The sequence below is a fragment of the Cetorhinus maximus genome, chromosome 13, assembly GCF_964194155.1.
Source record: "Cetorhinus maximus chromosome 13, sCetMax3.hap1.1, whole genome shotgun sequence".
In the NCBI taxonomy this organism is placed as follows: Eukaryota; Metazoa; Chordata; class Chondrichthyes; order Lamniformes; family Cetorhinidae; genus Cetorhinus; species Cetorhinus maximus.
Window position 1 is genome coordinate 65,937,476 of NC_135891.1, and position 19,066 is coordinate 65,956,541.

The following is a 19,066-nucleotide window of genomic DNA, read 5'->3' on the forward strand; positions in this document are numbered from 1 at the left end:
CGGGAATAAATGGATCTATTTCTGGTTGGCAAGATATAACAAGTAGTGTGCCAAAGGGATCAGTACTGGGGCCTCAACTTTTTACAATTTATATAAATGACTTATATGAACAGACCAAAGGTATGGTTGCTAAATTTGCTGATGACACAAAGGTAGTGGGAAAGTAAAATGTGAAAAGGATATAAGGAGGCTACAAAGGGGCATAGATAGGTTAAGTGAGTGGGCAAAGATCTGGCAATGGAGAATAATGTGAGAAAATGTGAAATTGCCAAAAGAAGCATATTATCTAAATGATGTGAGATTGCAGAACTCTGAGATGCAAAGGGATATAGGTATCCTAATGCATGAATTGCAAAAAGCTAGTATGCAGGTACAGCAAGTAATCAGGAAAGCTAATAGAATGTTATTGTTTATTGTGAGGAGAATTGAATACAAAAATAGGGAGGTTATGCTTCAGTTGTACAGGGCGCTAGTGAGACCACATCCGGAGTATTGTGTACAGTACTGATCTCTTTATTTAAAGAAAGATGTAAATGCATTTGAAGCAGTTCAGAGAAGGTTTACTAGACTAATACCTGGAATGGGTGGGTTGTCTTATGAGGAAATGTTGGACAGGCTAGGCTTGTATCCGCTGGAGTTTAGAAGAGTAAGATTGAAACATATAAGATCCTGAGGGGTCTTGACAGGGTGGATGTGGAGAGGATGTTTCTTCTTGTGGGCGAATCTTGAACTAGGGGTCACTGTTTAAAAATAAGGGGTCACCCACTTAAAACAAGAGGTGAGGAGAATTTTTTTCTCTGAGGGTCCTGAGTCTTTGGAACTCTCTTCCTGAAAAGGTGGTGAAAGTAGAGTCTTTGAATATTTTTAAGGCAGAGGTAGATAGATTCTTGATAAGCAAGGGGGTGAAAGGTTAACAGCGGTAGGTGGGAATGTGGAGTTGAGGCCACAATCAGATCAGCCATGATCTTATTGAAAGGCGGAGCAGGCTCAAAGGGCCGAATGGCCTACTCCTGCTCCTAATTTGTATGTTTGTATGTAGGTCGATATATCCTTTCTAAGGTGCGGTGCCTGGAACTGTTTACTGAATTTGCAGGTGAGGCCTGACCAGGGCTTTGTTTAGTTGAACCATGACTTCTAACCCTTTGTATTCTAGTCATCTAGATATAAAAGGCACCATTCTATTAGTCTTTTTGATTCCTTTCTGTATCTGCTCATGACATTTCAATGATCTACATATTTGGACCTCCACTGTTTCTGTTATTTTATTATTTACAAAGTCACAGTTTTGCCCATTCACTTAATCTATCAATGTCTATTTGTAATTCTATGCTTCCATCCACGCTGCTTACAATCCCAGAAATCTTTGTATCATCAGCAAATTTGAATATGGCTTTCCATTCCATCATATGTCATTAATCAATAAGGTGAATAGTTTAGACCCGACTAGTCACATCCTACCAATTAGAGTACCTGCCCATTATTCCTACTCTCTGTTATTCAGCCAATTTTCCAAACAGGTAAATACTTTGCCCTCAATTACATGAGCTTCATTTTTAACTAATGGCCTCTTATAAGGGAACTTCATCAAATGCCTTCCGGAAGTCCATAGAAATAACATCCATAGACATCCTCCTGTCCAGTAATTCAGTCACCTCTATAAAAAAATTCAATCAGGTTGTCAGGCATGACCTGCCCTTTACAGATCCATGCTGGATCTCTCAGAATTAGCTGAAAATTTTCAAGGTGTTCTGTCACTCTATCCTTAATTGTAGACACTACCAATATTCCAATAAACTGATGTTAGGTTCAGTGATCTGTAATTCCCTGGTTTCCCTCACTTGCCTTTCTTAAATAGCAGAATGATATGCATAATTTTCCAATGTAAAGGAAAGGTTTCTGAATCGAGAGAACTTTGGAAGATTATAGTTAGACCATCTGCAATGTTTTCACCCATTTCCTTTAGAACCCTGGACGAAACCATCCAGTCCTGCGGGCATTGTCACTCGAATGCCATTATTTCTTCATTACTGTTGTTTTGCATGCATTAATATTGTTGAGTCCCTGTCCCTGATTTAATTTTAGTTTCCTTGGGATGTTTGGTGTTCTGACCTCTTCCTGTATTGTAAATACTGAAGCAAAGTAATTATTCAACATGCCCACCATTTCCTTTTTTCATTGGCTGTTATCACCTTTATCAGTTTTTAGCTCCTGACCACCCTCTTTTTTCCAATTGAAAAATGTTTGCCTTGATTTTGACATTCCCTTGCAAGTTTCTTTTCATGCTCACTTTTTGTAGCTCTTACTATCTGTTTTTCACCCAGTGCATCTTTCTCATTTGCCAGAATCTATCCTATTTCTTGCATTTTTGTATGCTTTTTCTTTCGGCTTTATGTTGTCACTTACCCCTTTAGTTGTCCATGGCTGTTTTTGTGGCAAGTAGATCTTTTGTCTCTTAGGTTATAAATTAGTTCTGTAACATATTACATTCTTTTCTGAACTCTTCCCACTGATCTCCTGTCAGGGACTCTGACTGGTATTGCCTCCTCTTTGTGTAGAGCATTGAGATTGATTGTCATGCCTCCACCGACATCAGCTAACTCAATTCAGACCAGGGACTGGACCCTAGCATGTTCTGATGCGTATGACCCGGTAGCACATCAGGAAGTGCTTTATCCAGTAGGCCACCAACTAAAGAAAAGGTGGCGACCACATAACATCCCCCACCACCGCTACCCTGTTGATTAGGCCTCTGTTCCCCCTTTTCTCTCTAGCTGTCCCCTGGCCACAGCTTCTATCCACTGACAGCTCCGTTCAAAGTGGCTCAATTTTCTTGCAAGCACAAAAGGTGTATCAACTGGACAAGGTAGGTTTTCCAGTGAAGCTGCTCCCAAGTTTGCAGTGGAGAAGAAACTGCACATGTTGCCACAAGTCAAGTCTGCTCTTCAGTGTCAGTCTGCACCTTTTTGTTGTTACTCTAAACCTGACCTCCTAGTCTTACTTGGAATTCCCTTTTATTTTTCTCCTCTTGGTGTCTATCACGCACATAACCTTATCCCAGCCTCCTGTCTTACTGCATCACACGCCCATCCTAATCCCTACCATGCTGTCACACCTTCCTGCTAAGGTTCAAGTCCCTCTTGTACCAAAACTATGGCATGTAATACACAATAAATGGTAGGATACTGAGAAGTGTAGAAGATGAGAGAGACATTGGAGTGCATATCACAGATCCCTAAAGGTAGCAGGACATATAGATAAGATGGTCAAGGAGGCATACAGGACACTTTATTAGCTGAGGCATGGACATAAGAGCTGGGAGGTTATGCTAGAATGGTGTAAAACAGAAAATTAATGGCACAGATAAAAGCCATTCAGCCCATCATAAATGTGTCGTCTGAAAAAGATCTAAACAGTCTAATCCCACCTTCCAGTTTTTTATCTTGTGTGAAACACTAGTTAGGTCACAGCTAGAGTACTGTATGCAGTTCTGGTCACCACATTACAGGAAGGATGTGATCGCATTAGAGAGGGTAGAGAAGAGATTTACAAGGATGTTGCCAGGAATGGAGATCTTTTAGCCACGTGAAAAGATTGGATAGGCTGGAGTTGTTTTCTTTGAGGGGAAATTTAATTGAGGTGTATAAAATTACAAGGGGCTTAGAACAGAATAGATAGGAGGACATAGTTCCCTTAGCAGAGATGTCAATAATCCGGGGCCTCAGATTTAAAGTAATTGGTAGAAGAATTAGAGGGGAATTAAAGAGAAATGTTTTCACCCAGAAAGTGTTGGGGGCCTGGAACTCACTGCATGAAAGAGGCAAAAACCTTCATCACATTTGAAAAATATTTGGATATGTATTTGAAGTGCCGTAAACTATAGGGCTACAGATGAATAACTGGAAGGTGGAATTAGACTGTTTAGATCTTCTTCAGGTGACACATTTATGATGGGCTGAATGCCTTCCATCTGTGCCATTAATTTTCTGTTTCTATGGTTTCCCTTTGCTCCATTGCTATGGCATGTTTTTCGCACTGACTGCCATCTTCAGAGAGCAGCAAGTGAACTAATCACCTCTCCAGCCACAAATATCCATCCATTGCTCCAGCTCAGCTTCATTTTAACCTCTTCCCTGTGCCCTTGCAGCTCCTTTTTAAAAGTGCTTCCTAAAACATGCACTCAGCAGATCAACTGAGATAGAAAAGAAGACAGAAATATAGTCAAAGATAAAAAGAGAGAGCAAGGCAGAGTCCTGTGAGTATATGTAAAAAAAAAGGAATTTTTAAAAAGACCATTTGATTCAACAAGCCGATCTTTGATTAATCTGAAAAACCATTAAGGCCTCACTCTATCCCTGACTCACTTTTCACTATATCGCTCCGTCCACTCTCATCAGTCAGATTGTCTCTCATCTCTGTAGCAACATGTATAAATTGTCTCTCAGACTCATTTATGCAGTTCACTTCATTGTCATTCTTTGGTGCCTTTTTTGCAGGCAGTATATTAAGGTGCTTTCTGTTCTTTTTCTCTCCCTGGTTCAGATATGTTTGATTCATTGGGAGATCAGTAAGTCAGCCCAGACCAAGAATTAGCCCAGAGATCCTCCTGGTCCAATTAACTCAGGAGGACACAAGGTCACAGGAGCTGAACTCATGTTTAGTGAATGTTACAAAAGTCAAAATGGCTCACAGAGACAAAGTAATTGTATATCAGGGATCTAACCAGGCAAGCTTTTCTCTTACATTTTAACATGACAACAAAGCATTTGACATGCTTTTATACAGTCATCCATTATCTTATATAGATAAAAGGAGTTGAGTGGAAATAGACATATTAATGTCTATGAATACGCGCACACAAAAAGAGTTACGTGGATTATAGTTTAAGGTCAGCCTAATTCAAATATCAGAGTTGAGTGCTCTTCACTCAGTCTTACTGAAGATCAGAATCCCTTGGTATGTTAGAGCAATCCCAGTTACCCGTTTTCCTCTAACAGGAGCAGTGAAGGTAAAAGCTTGTGGAGGTTTGACTTCAAAGTCCAGGTCACATTTGTCAATCACAGGGAGCAAACATTACCTTCCATATCTGCTTCCTTCTCCTGCTCTGAGCTTGGCTCCTTAGGCTTAAAGTTGAGCTTCTCTAAGGTGTTAATGCTGCAGCTTCTAATGTTATCACGGTGTTTATCAACCAATCTATCAAAACAAAACAGTTTGTAAGTTGCCAGACCTGCTGAGTTTTTCCAGGTAATTCTGTTTTTGTTTTGGATTTCCAGCATCCGCAGTAGCTTTTAGCTTTTTGTTTTTAGTTTGTAAGTGTATTGTGTTTGGCTTCCAATACAATTGAAGAAAAACCATTCCTTTATCAGAACAGGGGGCCTACCTTTATTCCTCTTCTCATCACTGTTTAAGTAGCACATATTCAGACTGGGTGAGATCAGACTGAAGCTTACTAAATAAGTAATAGGTTTATTTTCAGGACCAGCTCCTTCTGGTAGATACGCATGTAAAGTCTATGTATCTAGTAATATTTTAAAATTGATATGTCTGCATTCAATTTATCAATGCCAAACTTCAGGCATCAAAAACAGCAACAAGTCAGACACTATCAAAAGTAAAGTGGCAAGAAGTCTATCAATGAGCAACTATTAAGGAGTAATGAAGAGGACCCAACCCTGAATGGCCATTAGGGAGAAAGTGAATCAAATCATTCAAAATAGTTTGTTGAAAAGTTTCACCCACCATTTTTTCCTGACATTTATTGGTTGATGATAAGGTTTCTAATGTTAAAAAATATGCACATTACATAATAAAACAAGTGAGTAGGGCACTCACTAGAATGCATACCTCTGCCACTCTGTGTTAACATTATTATAATTACATAGCTCTTCCTTGAGGTTTTTCCCTACTTGATTGATGCTCTGTAACTACAAAGCAGAAGAAAATAAATCTTTTTAAGAGTTTCCATCTCACTGAGGAGGCTTCAGGCCAGTCCACATCCAACAACCTGCTCTGAAAACTCTGCTCTCATGTTGGCAGCTGTGATAAATTCCACCACAGAGGCTGAGACAATCCACAACGTTCTAAAATAGTGAACAATATTCTAAATAAAACAACCCACAACATTCTAATAAAAAGTCAGTTCGCCCTATCTCCCAATGTTAAAGGATTCTTCAAAAAATTTCCAGAATTTGAATCCAGATCTGCACATTCACCAGAATCTAATCAGTTTTTCCTTGGGCCATATCCTACCTGTGTCCAAAGTTTCACTGAAATCCGTACATTAGTTTTCCAGGTGCATTGTTTACAGACAAACAGACTAATGGGTGAAAACATTGGACAGAATCGTCTCACGTTTACACTAAGTGCAGTATCAGGCGGGAAAAAGAATGTTTTACCTGCCGGACGTAATGGCGGCTTTTCATGCCATATCCCCCCAATTCCGCCTCATTAACCATGCATTCCTGGGAAACACATCATTTTGCTGGCGGGCGGCCTCCAATTCGCCTGCCACGCCATCATCTCACTGCCTCCTCAGGTCGGGCACCATGTTTAAAGTGTAGCCGCGCGCACACCTCTCAGTGCTTCCAGCCCAGGACTGCTGCACAGAAGACATGGTCGTGAAAGGCAAGAAGACTGAAGCCCCCCAGTTTAATGAAGCATCCCTTGAGCGCTTTTTGGATGCCGTGGAGGCCCGCCATGAAGTCCTCTACTCCAACTCTGGCCACAGGAGGGGCAGCAACACTACCAAGCTGGCTTGGAAAGCAGTGGCAGTTGTGGTCAGTGCCAATGTCCTGCAAAAGAGGACAGTCACCCAGTGCTGCAAGAGAATGAACAATCTCTCCGTCCTGCCAGGGTAAGTCACTCTGCTCATCACTCTCAACTCACACACTCACAAACCCATTACACATCCACAGGGATCTCGCTCACTGCCTGTTCAAGAGACATCATCATTCACTCTCTCATATACATCTTCATTGTTCTCATCCTGTCCATGGCGCCACTCACCACGCACACATGTCAGGCATACCTGGCCTGGCAGGTGTCCTGCTTACACTCTCTCCACCTGTAATAATGCAGGACAAGCTGGCACACAAGAGGGAGAGGTCACAGACTGATGGAGGAATGCCCGAAATCAAGGTCCTAACAGACTTTGAAAATTGAGTCATCCAGCTGGCTGACGAAGATCTGGGACCATTCCTGTGCTTGACAGCGAGGTCGGCGCTGCTCTACCAAGTGAAGATCCAGCAGTGAAACATCCATCAGACAACCATGTTGTGAGTGATGTGTCCTCTTTCACAGGCTACTGCCATGCACTAATTATTTCCCGTTGCTTCCACAGGCACATCTGGGAAACAGCCGAGGGAGTCCACAATACAGGGCCTCCAATCAAGCCCCAGAGATACCTCAAAAGAAGAATCTTAAGGCACCTTCATTGAAAATCCATCACAGCGCTCACCCACACTCTCCACCAGTGCAGAGACACACGCCTCGGTGGGACCTAGTTGTAGAGTAGCATCGGGACCACAATCTGGTGAGCACATCGCACTTTCTGATCCACAGCTGACGGCGGCAGGGACTTCCCAGGTTTCCGGCACTCACCAGGGCAGAAATCTGCTGAGTCTGAGTCAGAAGATAAATCTCTGGATTCGGTCATACTTCAGGTGCTGGAGCTGCAAAGGCAAGCTCGGGAACATCAGGAAGGGATGTCTGCTGCGCTTCTCAGATTGCAAGGCATGATGGAGGAGTCCGTCTGCCTTCAGTCTGAGGTGATAGCGCCAGCATTCCAATGCACTGAGGTCAACACTGGTAGGATGGTGGCTGCCATGGAGACCTTGGTCCGGGAGATTGGTCCCGCACTGCTGTGTGGGCTGAACTCCATCACTGACGCCATAGTTGGCTTCCAGCAGTGTCAACGCAAAAGCGGTGCGGGGCAGCTCGATCTCACTCCAGTTTCCCCTTCTCCTTAAGGAGTTAACTAGGGGTCCTCGGGCACCCATGGGGAGGAGGATCTGCAGATGCAAACCCTGGAGCCATCTACCCAGGTGACTCCGGCAGCGTCAGGCCCATCTGAGTCCCCTCTTTCTGTGACCCTAGCAGCCCCAGCTCTGTAGGCCGAGGAGGGTGTCACTGCCACACAGCAGGACCCCGAAAGCAGGCTGGGGCCTTCCAGGTCTCGGCCCTCCAGAGGACGGCCACCATGGTCATCACAGGGCATTGCAGTCAGCAGGCTGCCTTCACCTCCACTGTGGATATCGGGGGAGCACCAAGATGTAGCAGCAGGGTTAGGAAAGTTAAGAAGATGTAGTTGCAAAGCCTGGGCACGGGTGTTAATTATTTGTACATAATGTTCACTGTTGTCAATAAACTCCCAAGAATGGCTCCTTGCCTATGGCTCCTTGTTCTATGAGCAGTGTTTGTGTCACTCAGATGTGAAACCTTGGTTCCTCCACAAGATAAAGGCAGGTGTCTCAGTCCAGGGCCTCTTCCCTGTTCAGTGTGTAACCTTCAGACCGAAGTGATGGTCCAGCTTCACATTTCCTGGAAACATTACTGATTCCTGCACCTCGATGGTGCTGGTCATTGCTGCCAGAATGTTGTGGGCAGGTGCCACAGAGTTCCCTCATTCTCTCTGTGTGCTCTCAGCACCTTTGAGGTGGGGCTGGCCCCCATCTCTTCAGCATCTTTGACCAGTGATGTTGTGCACCTGAAGGGCCCAGGTGCTGAAGGCGGACAAAGGGTCAGGTGCATTTAAAGTTTCACGGCTGTGTCTCCATGATATGACCCTGATCACAGTGCAAGCGAGCTGCCCTCAGCTGCTGTGAATGTCTGACTCCTGTCTGGCTATGCGAAGATCTATGGTGTGTCCTCACTGCATGTTGTCATCATTCTCCTAGAATCGAGCGACTATTAGGGTCTCTGCTGCGTCTCCATGACAGGAGCCTTATCAGAGGGTATGTGTGCTGCCATCAGCCAGACTGGAGTCCAACACTCACAGGTGCAATGTGGGGATCTATGGTGTCTCCTCACTGCATGTTGTCATCATCCTCCACAAATCTAGCACCTATGAGAGCCTCCAAAGCACGCCTGCCTCATCTGGCCAGTACAATGGCCTAATTGCCGTCATCCCCGCCTTTGAGAGCCTCCTTACCCTCATCCCTGTCAATGTCCCCCCATTGGAGGAGTCATGCAGCTCCTCCGTCTCCTCCTCAGCCAGCTCCTCTCTCCATTGCTGTGCCAGGTTGTAAAGGGAGCAGCAGGCGACGACGATGTGTGACACCCTCTGTGGACTGTATTGCAGGGCTCCACCAGACCGGTCCAGGCACCGGAACCTCATTTTCAGCATCCCGATGGTTTGCTCCACTAAGGTGTGAGTTGCAGCATGAGCCTCTTACCGTCGCTCTTCTGCAGCCTGAGGCATGTGCATCATCATCCACATCCTCTGCGGGTAGCCCTTGTCCCCGATGACCCATCCCTGCAGCTTCTGTGGACCCTGGAAGACTTCAGGGATCTGAGACCTGCTAAGAATGTTGGAGCTGTGGACACTCCCTGGGAACCATGCACAGACCTGTAGGATGCATTTGTGATGGTCGCATACCAGCTGAACATTCAGCGTATGGAAGCCCTTGTGGTTGACATATCTGACTGCTTGTTGCCATAGAGATCTGAGCACCATGTAAGTGCAGTCGATGGCACCCTGCACCTATGGAAAACCTGAGATCTGCACAAATCCCAGCGCTCCTGCATCCTGGCCTTCCTGTTCCCAGACGAAATGCACAAAGTTCTGTGACTTCACGAAGATGGCGTCCATGGCCTCATGGATGTATTTGTGGTTGGAGGCTTGCGATGTCCCACAGAGGTCACCTGTGGAATCCTGGAAGGAGACACTAGCATAAAAATTGAGCGCTGTGTTCACTTTCATGGCCACGAGCAGTGGATGCCCCCCACGTCCCCACAGTGCAAAATCCTGCAGCAGGTAGCAGATGTGATCAACCAGTTCCCTGGACATTTGCAGTCTTTGGCGACACCGGTTTTTAGTCACCTGCAGGAATGTCTATGTGTGTGTGTCTTAATTGGATTAAAGGCAGCTAGTCTGGGTGCTTAGTTGTATAGAAAGAAGTAGGTTTGAAAGCTGAACAGTAAGGAAGTTAAAAAGGTTAAGTTTACATTTGCATTTGTTGAATGAACCATTCAAGAGTGGGAGTAAAGTCTTGCACCTAGCTGGGAGATGCCAAGCAATGTGTTTATATTCCTAATAAAATGAGTGGGATGAAAATGGTATTATTTGAAGATGTGACGTTAAAAACCTAGTAACACAATGGGAAATTTACATTCAAAGGAAAAGCTAGGTATAAACAGAAAGGAGTTTGTGTGGGTAAGGCAGAGTCACTTAAGATCTAACCAGCCTGTACACCTGCAGCTCTGTCTGCAAGGAACCTCATTTTAAATTTGTAAGGTCAAATGTGCTTTGCCTGGGGTCTTTTTAAATCTATGAGTTTTACTGTTGCCTTAATGGGGGTGTAATTGAGAGTCAGATTAATTAGGGGATTTTTGTAGTTATTACACTAGTAATTTTGAAGGCATGTGTATGTGCTTACAATTTTTATTGCATTAATAAAATATTTTATTTCATTTTATAAAAAAAACCTCGAGACTCGGTCGTCTTATTACTACTGAATTCAAAGCCTGCATCTCGAAACATAAAAATTGCAAAAATGGATTGCGAGTTGCTTCAAGTTTCCCTCTGGGCTTTGAACAACTCAGCTCTTAGCATCGGCTGTGTCATAACACTCAGTCAAATGTGCCTTGATGTCAAGGGCAATCACTCTCACTTCACCTCGGGAGTTCAGCTCTTTTGTCCATGTTTGAACCAATGCTGGAATGAGGTCAGGAGCTGAGTGGCCCTTGCAGAACCCAAACTGAGCATCAGTGAGCAGGTTATTTCTAAGTAAGTGCTGCTTGATAGCACTGTCAACAACACTTTCCATCACTTTGCTGATGATCAAGAGTAGACTGATGGGGCGGTAATTGGCCAGTTGGATCTGTCCTACTTTTTGTGTACAGGACATACCTGGGTAGTTTTCCACATTGCTGGATAGATGCCAGTGTTGTAGCTATCCTGGGACAGCTTGGCTAGGGGCGCGGCAAGTTCTGGAGCACAAGTCTTTAGTACTACTGCTGGACTGTTGTCAGGGCCCATAGCCTTTATAGTTTCCAGTGCCTTCAGCCAATTCTTGATATCACATCTTAAAGGGTCAATATCTCCCGAATTGGAGCTATTGAATTTCATCAATAAAACTGATAAAATTAAAAGGCTTTATTGATGCTGGTGATGAATAAACTAATTGTTTCAGATAAACATTGACTGCAGATGTGTGTTAATAAAACTCACCTCTTGCTCAACTTCTCAGCACCAGCTTTAATACTGTAAAATAAATATGATAGATTAACATTTCAACTCAAGTTACAGTGTTTGTTTCTACTGGTATCAGTTTGGTTGATGGTGTCACTCTTGACTGTGAGGCAGCAGTTGTGGTTATGAATCCTCCTCTGGGACTTGAGTTGACCTAGATTTAGAGATGTTCTCAGGGAGTGCAGCATTGTTGAAGATGCTACCCTCTGGATGCAATCTTAAATGAGGACTGTGCTGTTATGGGTGTGGAAGATCTTTGAGTACTACTTGAAGAGGAGTTACGACTTATAGCAGCAAAAGGACAATATTTAATCTTCTCAGTATTACTTTTGGGATCCTCCTGTGCACAAAATGGTTGCTCTTCACACTGTAATGGAACTATTTCCATTGTTAACTAAGTCTTATTTATTTACTTAGGTTTAATTATTGAGAGGGATAAAATTGCCTTCCCAACAATACTGCACAAAATTCCATTCTGTAGAAATCTTGAATACCTCAGCCCTGATTTTGCAACCGAACCACCCCCCCACACCACCCTAGCCCCCCTCCCCACCCCACTATAGCCAAAGTGAATGTGGCAGTCAGTGGATTAAAATCAGGGCAGTGTAGTACTCACCATGTCTACATGGCATTCTCACTCTTGGCCATTTTATCAGTTGTGCTTTTATCAACAGGCAATTATAACGTAAAAGACATAGTCCAATGATGTCATTCAGATCACAACTCAATTTTAACCCCATGTGGCATGAGTCATGCTCCTGCCCAAAAATGTCTTCCTGCCTCAGGCATCTCCCCCTTCCCCTTGCTCCACCCTGGGCCTTACTCCTGCTCCCTCCAATCCCAAGCCTTCCCAGCGCACTTAGCTGACTGCTGGAAATTATTTTCATAAGTCCCCATTGGTGGCCTCCTACTGTGCTCACTCTGCCCCCTGACTGGCCAGCCTTGTGTCATTCCCACTGGGTTCAGGCAGGATTTGGGTCTGGACTATGTGATTGAGGCTGGGGATGTGGAAGGGCCTTGGACCTTAAATGGCCAAGTAAGGGTGAGCAGCAGGCTCCACATTTGACTCTCGACCCAGGTTAAAATTGGGGCTCTACTTCTGACATGAACGGGTTCTCTGTATACAGAGAGTGGTGTGAATGGAGAACTCATTCTCACATGGGGTGGCTGAAGCACTGACACATTTAAGGGGAAGCTTGATTCATGCACAAGGAAGAAGAGGTCTGAGAGCAGGATGGAAAGAGGCTCGTGTGGGATATAATCATCGGCATAGACCAGTTAGGCCAAATGTCCTGTTGCTGTGGGGTAAATACTATATATATGAATTTTTTGCTGGGAAACACTCATGGTGACAGAGTGCACAGGAGGACGACAAGCTACTTGGGATGAAGTAATGACATGTGTGAGTGTAATTATGCAGAGCTGGACAAAGGAAAATGATGGGGCAAGTTGCAGAGAGCCTGAAGAGGATGAGGAGTTGCAGAGAACCACGTCTCTGTTGCATGAGATGTCACCTGCTGCTTTGATCAGAGCTGTCTCAGTGCTGTGTGTGAAGGGAATCAGATAAGAGTGATTTAAAAAGAGTATTGAGAGAGGCTGGAGTGCTGCAGCAGTGAGACAATGTATTCCAAGCCTTTGTAAAGAAAAGGAAATTTGGAGATAGGGTGGTAGTTGGAGAGAATAGAGGAATTAACAGTGGGTGTTGGGAAAATGCCTGAGCAAAAACACAGGTTAATGCAGAGTCAGTAAGATTGTCGAAGTGAGGGATTGAGTCAGTGATGTTGGTTGGCTGGGAAAGGATGGAATCAAAGGTGCAAAATGGTGGCTTTTGTGGTTAAAATGAGATTGCTCAGGAATGAAAGGAAGATTAGGAGAAATTACTGGATGGGCGAGGGCTTGGTGTAGTGGAGTGCAGGAGGAAGAGGTGGGAAATGAAGGAAGAGGAAGTTGAGGAGCAGTCAGAATATGCTTTGTGGATAGCCTTCATTTTGGACACATCAATTCCATAAGCTCCTTGTATTGCGAGTTGAAGAGTCTGGAGGACAGATTAGGACAGGGCAGCTTGTTGTATGGTGTGACTTCTAGTGTCTGACATGACCTTGATGTAGGATGCAGTTTTGACTAAGGAGTTGGAGCAATGTTACAGTTAAATATGGTATAGTCAGATCTAATAGCTATGCACAGCCAGGCCGGGTGGGTGGCAAGCACGTTTGAGCTTACTGTATTCTGGCTGGAGCATACAGCCATGTTATCATAGGGAAGAAGCTGGAGTGGGAGACCACCAAGACTGAGGGGGATGGATTTATATGAGACTTACTGCAATAGTTTTTAAATGCTAATGCATCAGCTCCTGATATCTTCCCATCAGTGAAAGGTAAGTTTATAGTGAAGGGCATGCAGGCTCCAGGTTACTTTTCCCAGCCATAGGCTGAGACTGAACATCGCTCACTCTGACTTAGATGGTGTTTGATGAAGTTTCACCACAGTGCAGAGGAGGGAGTGAATGCTCACACCAACACCAACTGATCCAGAATGACGACTCAGTGCATGAGCACAGCAAGACAAGGCAGATTGTACAACAACATGAAAAGCATCGTAGAACTTTAAGAAAATTATAACAACTGATTGGTACACTCACCTGTGAGCAAGCACAGTAACACGGCCTTCTACTTTGATACCACTGCAATAGAACAGTAGCGGCACCATATTAGCAGTTGGTAAGGAGAAGTATGGAAAAAGTACACAGATAAACATACAAATCACATGCACACACGTACACCTCCAAAGCATAGACTAGCACATATTGCAGCTCCAAGAAATGGAGGTGACAGGACAACCATATCAGCTGTGAAGTGAAGCAATTGTGTTTAAAATTCTTGTCCCAGCTCCTTAACATCCCCTGTCACAGTGCTTCACTTCTGTTCTCTTTCCCCCCTTCCCCCCTCACCTCCTTAAAACCTGTCACATTTCCAACTTTTCCCCGTCTGATGAAAGGTCACAATCTGAAATACTGGGTGGGATTACTGGCCCCGCCCATTGGTGGGATCTTCCTTTCCCGAAGTCAATGGACTTTTGGCTGCCTTGCCTCATCCGCTGCGGTGGGACCCAGTGCACCGAGCCGGGGCCAGGAAATCCCAGCCATTAACTCTATTTCTCTCCACAGATGCTGCCAGACCTGCTGAGTATTTCCAGCACTTTCTGTTTTTTAATACAAATTCGTTAAAGCAGGTCGCGTTTGACAAACTTGCTTGTGTTTTTTAATGAGTTAACAGAAAGGGTTGATGAAGGCTATGAGGCTGATGCATTGTACATGGACTTCCAAAAGGCATTTGGTAAAATGTCACAAAATAAGCTTGTCAGCAAAGCTAAGAGCCATTGGAAACAAGCAGTATGGATTCAAAGTCGGGTGAGTGACAGGAAACAGAGTGAGATATGTGGTGAATGGTTGCTTTTCAGGCTGGAGGAAGGAGTACAGTGAGTTTCCAAGTGGTTGTTAATAGGACTACTGCTTTTTTTGATACATATTAATGACCTAGACTTGGATGTATAGGGCACAATTCCAAAATTTGCAGATGACATGAAACTTGGAACTGTGAGGTGGTAGAGGTCACGTATTTGGAAGGTGCTGTCGAAGGAGCCTAGGTGAGTTGCTGCAGTGCATCTTGTAAATGGTACACACTGCTGCCACTGTGTGTCGGTGGTGGAGGGAGTGAATGTTTAAGGTGGTGGACAGGAATGCTGATCAAGTGGATTCCTTTGTCCTGGATGGTTTTGAGCTTCTTGACTGTTGTTGGAGTTGCACTCATCCAGGCAAGCAGAGAGTATTCCAACACGCTCCTGACCTGTTCCTTGTAGGTGGTGGACAGACAGTGGGGAGTCAGAAACAGAGTTACTCGCTGCAGAATTCTCAGCCTCTGACTTGCTCTTGCATTTATATGTCTGGTCCAGTTAAGGTTCTGGCCCCACCTCTCCCATCACAGCAGCTCACCACCATTTTCTGAAAGGCAATTAGGAATGGGCAATAAATGCTGGACTAGTCAGTGACACTCACATCCCAAGGATGAATACATATAAAAAACAACTGCTTAGGTTATTATGTCAAAATCAAAATGCCAGGATTCTAAAGGGAACTCTTCTAAGCATTGTGAAAACAGCATGCAAAGAGATATAAATTCTGAAGAGACATACCTATAGATGAGGTTATCTTGCCTGGGAGTGACCTGCCTACAGTCAGTAAGCTTGAGGAAATGATCATGGAAGTAATGCAGCTGGAGGATGCAGGCCAGGAGGAAGGTTGCAGGGAATGAGATATTAGCAAACAGCTCAGCAATGTCATACTGCTCCAAACCCAGGTCTTTCAAACTAGGAAAAAAAGAAGAGGACAGTAAGTTTCACTTCACCTACCTCATTGGTTCTAAGAAACTTTGTGATGTGCTGAGATTGTGAAAGGCCTGGTTAAAAAAAAAGCAAGTTCTTTCAAAGTAAACATCTAGACCTTTCCCAATCAGGAAACAGATTGGGTTAAATCTTGGCTCTACCAAGGGGGATAATTGAGCAAGTGGATCGCCAGCCTATTAGAAAACCCAATTGATTAAATCAAGGGGATAAAACTGAGTGGTTCTACAATGGACGATTGATTGGCCCATTGGATTATCACCCAGGCGATATCCCGATGGTGTAACCGTGGCACAACCAAGTGCTGATGAGCTGCAACTCGAGTGATATATTCAGTACTGGCTACCAAGACGTCTCCCATGCCTGGAATCTGTACACCATGCATTTATATAGCACCTATAGAATAGTTAAATGTCCCAAAGCACTTCACAGGAACAATGAAGGGATGAAAAAAACAATGAGATTTTAAACTTGAGGTGTTGCCAGGCTGGCAGCTGATGCAAGCATTGGGGTGCAAGAACTAGGCTTGGTGGGAATTCAGATATGGACAACAGAGATTTGGGCAAGCTTAAGCACAGGATGGTTTGTTTGTTTGGTGTATCATCACACTCCTTTTTGCCCCTTAGAGAGTGGCTTTGGAGACTTTAGAAAGATTTTGCAGACTGATTTATGCTTTAAACCATATGAATACTTCTTCCATTGCCAACAAGTCCTGGAGAGGGACTTGAACCCAGGACCATCCAGATCAGTGGCAGGAGCGCTACCAACTGAGCCATGTGGGCTCCTGCAGAATAGGTAATAAGTTATGGGGCAGAATTTTAGGTCGGTGTGCGGGCACACGCCTGACCCGATTGGACACAAAATCACGCTTCATGACGTTGAGACGAGCATCCTGGCATCATCCCGCAGTCGCACGATATTTTGGTTGGTGGGCTTGTGCAAGTGTTGGAAGTGCACCCACTGACAGTTAAGAAGACAATTAAAGTTGTTAAGGTTCCAATTGTTCCCGATTTTTCGTGGTCCGTCCAACCTTATGGTTGACAGACGGGCGAATCTGCCAGGTGGACTTTGCATTTTTGATGAAACCTCATCCAAGGGCAGGATGAGGTTTCCGTTATTAAATTTAAAAAAATAAAAATGTATGGGCAGAATTTTCATCATGTATATGTTCAGGTGACTGAGTCTGATGCGTGGACATTTTTTTTTCATATTTTAAAATCTTTATTTAATTGTTTTGAACTCTTCGGCTCCCTGAGGCAGCTCTGTGCCTTCAGAGAGCTTTCATTCAGCGCTCACCCTCGCCCGCGCCCATGCCTAGGTCAGCGCCTGCGCTCCTCCTGCTCCCACCCCGGCACGGCTGGGCATTTCAGCGCGTGCTTCACGCTGGCTGGCCAGTGTGAAATTGCAGTTGGGGGCTGATCACAGGCGGGCGGTCTGTTCCCCAGCCACTCCCAGGCCCGCTGATCGTGCCCACAGGCCGACCTAAAAATCCTGCCTGTGATGAAAGGTTAGAAAAAATTGGACTCTTCAAGTGTGAGAGGTGGGACCTCATAGGGGTTTGCAAGATACTAAGTTGAATGGGAAAGGTCATTGATAAGCACTAGTTTAAGGTGAACCACAATTGTATGAAAAGGGAACTAAACACAAAGTGGGAAAAGATGAGTTAGCACTGTACCTGTCCTCGGACATTCCCATTTTCTGCTGAAAGAGCCAGGAGACTGTTTTAAACTGATAGGTGTAGATAATGATGAGCACCAACATTGAATAAGACACAACAGTGATCCAGAAATACCTCAGGATTTGACGCCACCAGTCATAATGTACCTGTAAACACATGAGGGAATAAATGGAAGAAGGTGTTGGATAGAGATTTCAGAGTCACGTCCCATACTGGTTCAGTAACTCCTCCAGCCAGAGCCCTGTGTTATTGACTGTAACTCTACTGATGCTAATCCAGCTCCCTCACATTGGTTCAGTAATTCCCCACCCCCGCCAGCCACTCTGTGACTCTGTCACTCCTCCGCCTGTGCCCTGTATTACTGAGTGTACATCCACTGATGCTAATTCTTTCCCTCACATTGTCACTTAGTTACTCCTTCCCAGTGCTGTTACTAATGGTATCGCCACTGGCGGTACCACCATATACAGTAACTGGGCTGGGATGATTCCCAGTGTCTGATCTCACCATGTACAATGTTACGATCCAATGTTATGAGACCATGGGACATGGAGGAGAACTGGTTAGGGACCAATAACATTTTGTTTAATGTAGATAAAGTTTGAGATTCAAGACACTTAATAAGTGAAAAAAGCCACAAGATTCCACAGGTTTTGATCAAACAAAAATAAACATCATAGACGGTCCAAAAGATAAAACAATTTACAATGTCTATATTATACTCAAACATTCAGGGTAAGTATGAGGTACATGTGAATTAACAGGAAAACTATGGTCGGATACGCCATACTACACGACAGATGACAAATGTGACCAAACCAGATTCCATGGATTTCTCCACAAGTCACTCCCACTCAGACGGCCTCAACAACAATCCACTTCGCAGTGTTTCAATCTCACCTTCTGCGATTTCTTTCCCCTGGATCTCCAAGTACACTCAAGCTTCACCTTCCAGGCACAATTTTAGATCTTCGGCCGTGTGAAGCAGAACACCACTGGTCCAAAGGGGCACCTTTGCTCCAATGGCCCGCAGCATGGAGTCACCAACCTTTGGCTGCCTTCTTGGATCTTCAGGGTTTTTCTCGATCCCATTTTGCTCAAGGTCTGCTCCCTGCAGCTCTTTCTTTAATTCAGAGCCTACATCTCTGCTCCTTTCTTTGAACTTGACTTAATGGGACCTATGTCTGCCCCCTGGCTTTAACCCCTTACATGGGACTTCCTTTTGTGACCTCTCCCTGCTTTGGGATCTCTCCCTGTCCCCTCTCATGTCCTGTTGCCTGGCACACCTACCAGATAATGGTGCTCTGTATCAGGTCACCTGACCTGCCTTTTCGCTCCATTCTTCCTCTTTCTTCTACGCAGGCTGGCAGGGCCTGTCCTCAGCCTGAAGAACGTAATAAGGAAGTACTGCGCATGTGTGACCAGTTCCCAGACAGTGCCTGCACAAAAGGCCCGAGGATCATTGGGAATCGGAGTCCTCGACCTCCAAACTTCAAACCAAGGTAAGTATAGGTTTCTTAACAACAGTAACAGTGCTAGGATTGATCCTTGTGTCTGAACCCATCATATGCAGTAACTGGGTTGGG

At 44.6% G+C, this 19,066-nt stretch overlaps 1 protein-coding gene across 1 annotated transcript in view; it reads right to left on the reverse strand.

Annotated features, from left to right (window-relative positions):
• Positions 1-19,066, reverse strand: part of LOC144689095 (piezo-type mechanosensitive ion channel component 2) — a 190,222-nt gene that overhangs the window by 141,061 nt on the left and 30,095 nt on the right. The window contains exons 10-14 of the mRNA XM_078556243.1: positions 17,478-17,626; positions 15,596-15,769; positions 14,046-14,087; positions 11,387-11,419; positions 5,075-5,190 (exon numbers count right to left, since the gene is read on the reverse strand). Coding sequence (XP_078412369.1) covers positions 5,075-5,190; positions 11,387-11,419; positions 14,046-14,087; positions 15,596-15,769; positions 17,478-17,626 — 514 coding nt within the window. The remainder of the gene's footprint in view (positions 1-5,074; positions 5,191-11,386; positions 11,420-14,045; positions 14,088-15,595; positions 15,770-17,477; positions 17,627-19,066) is intronic.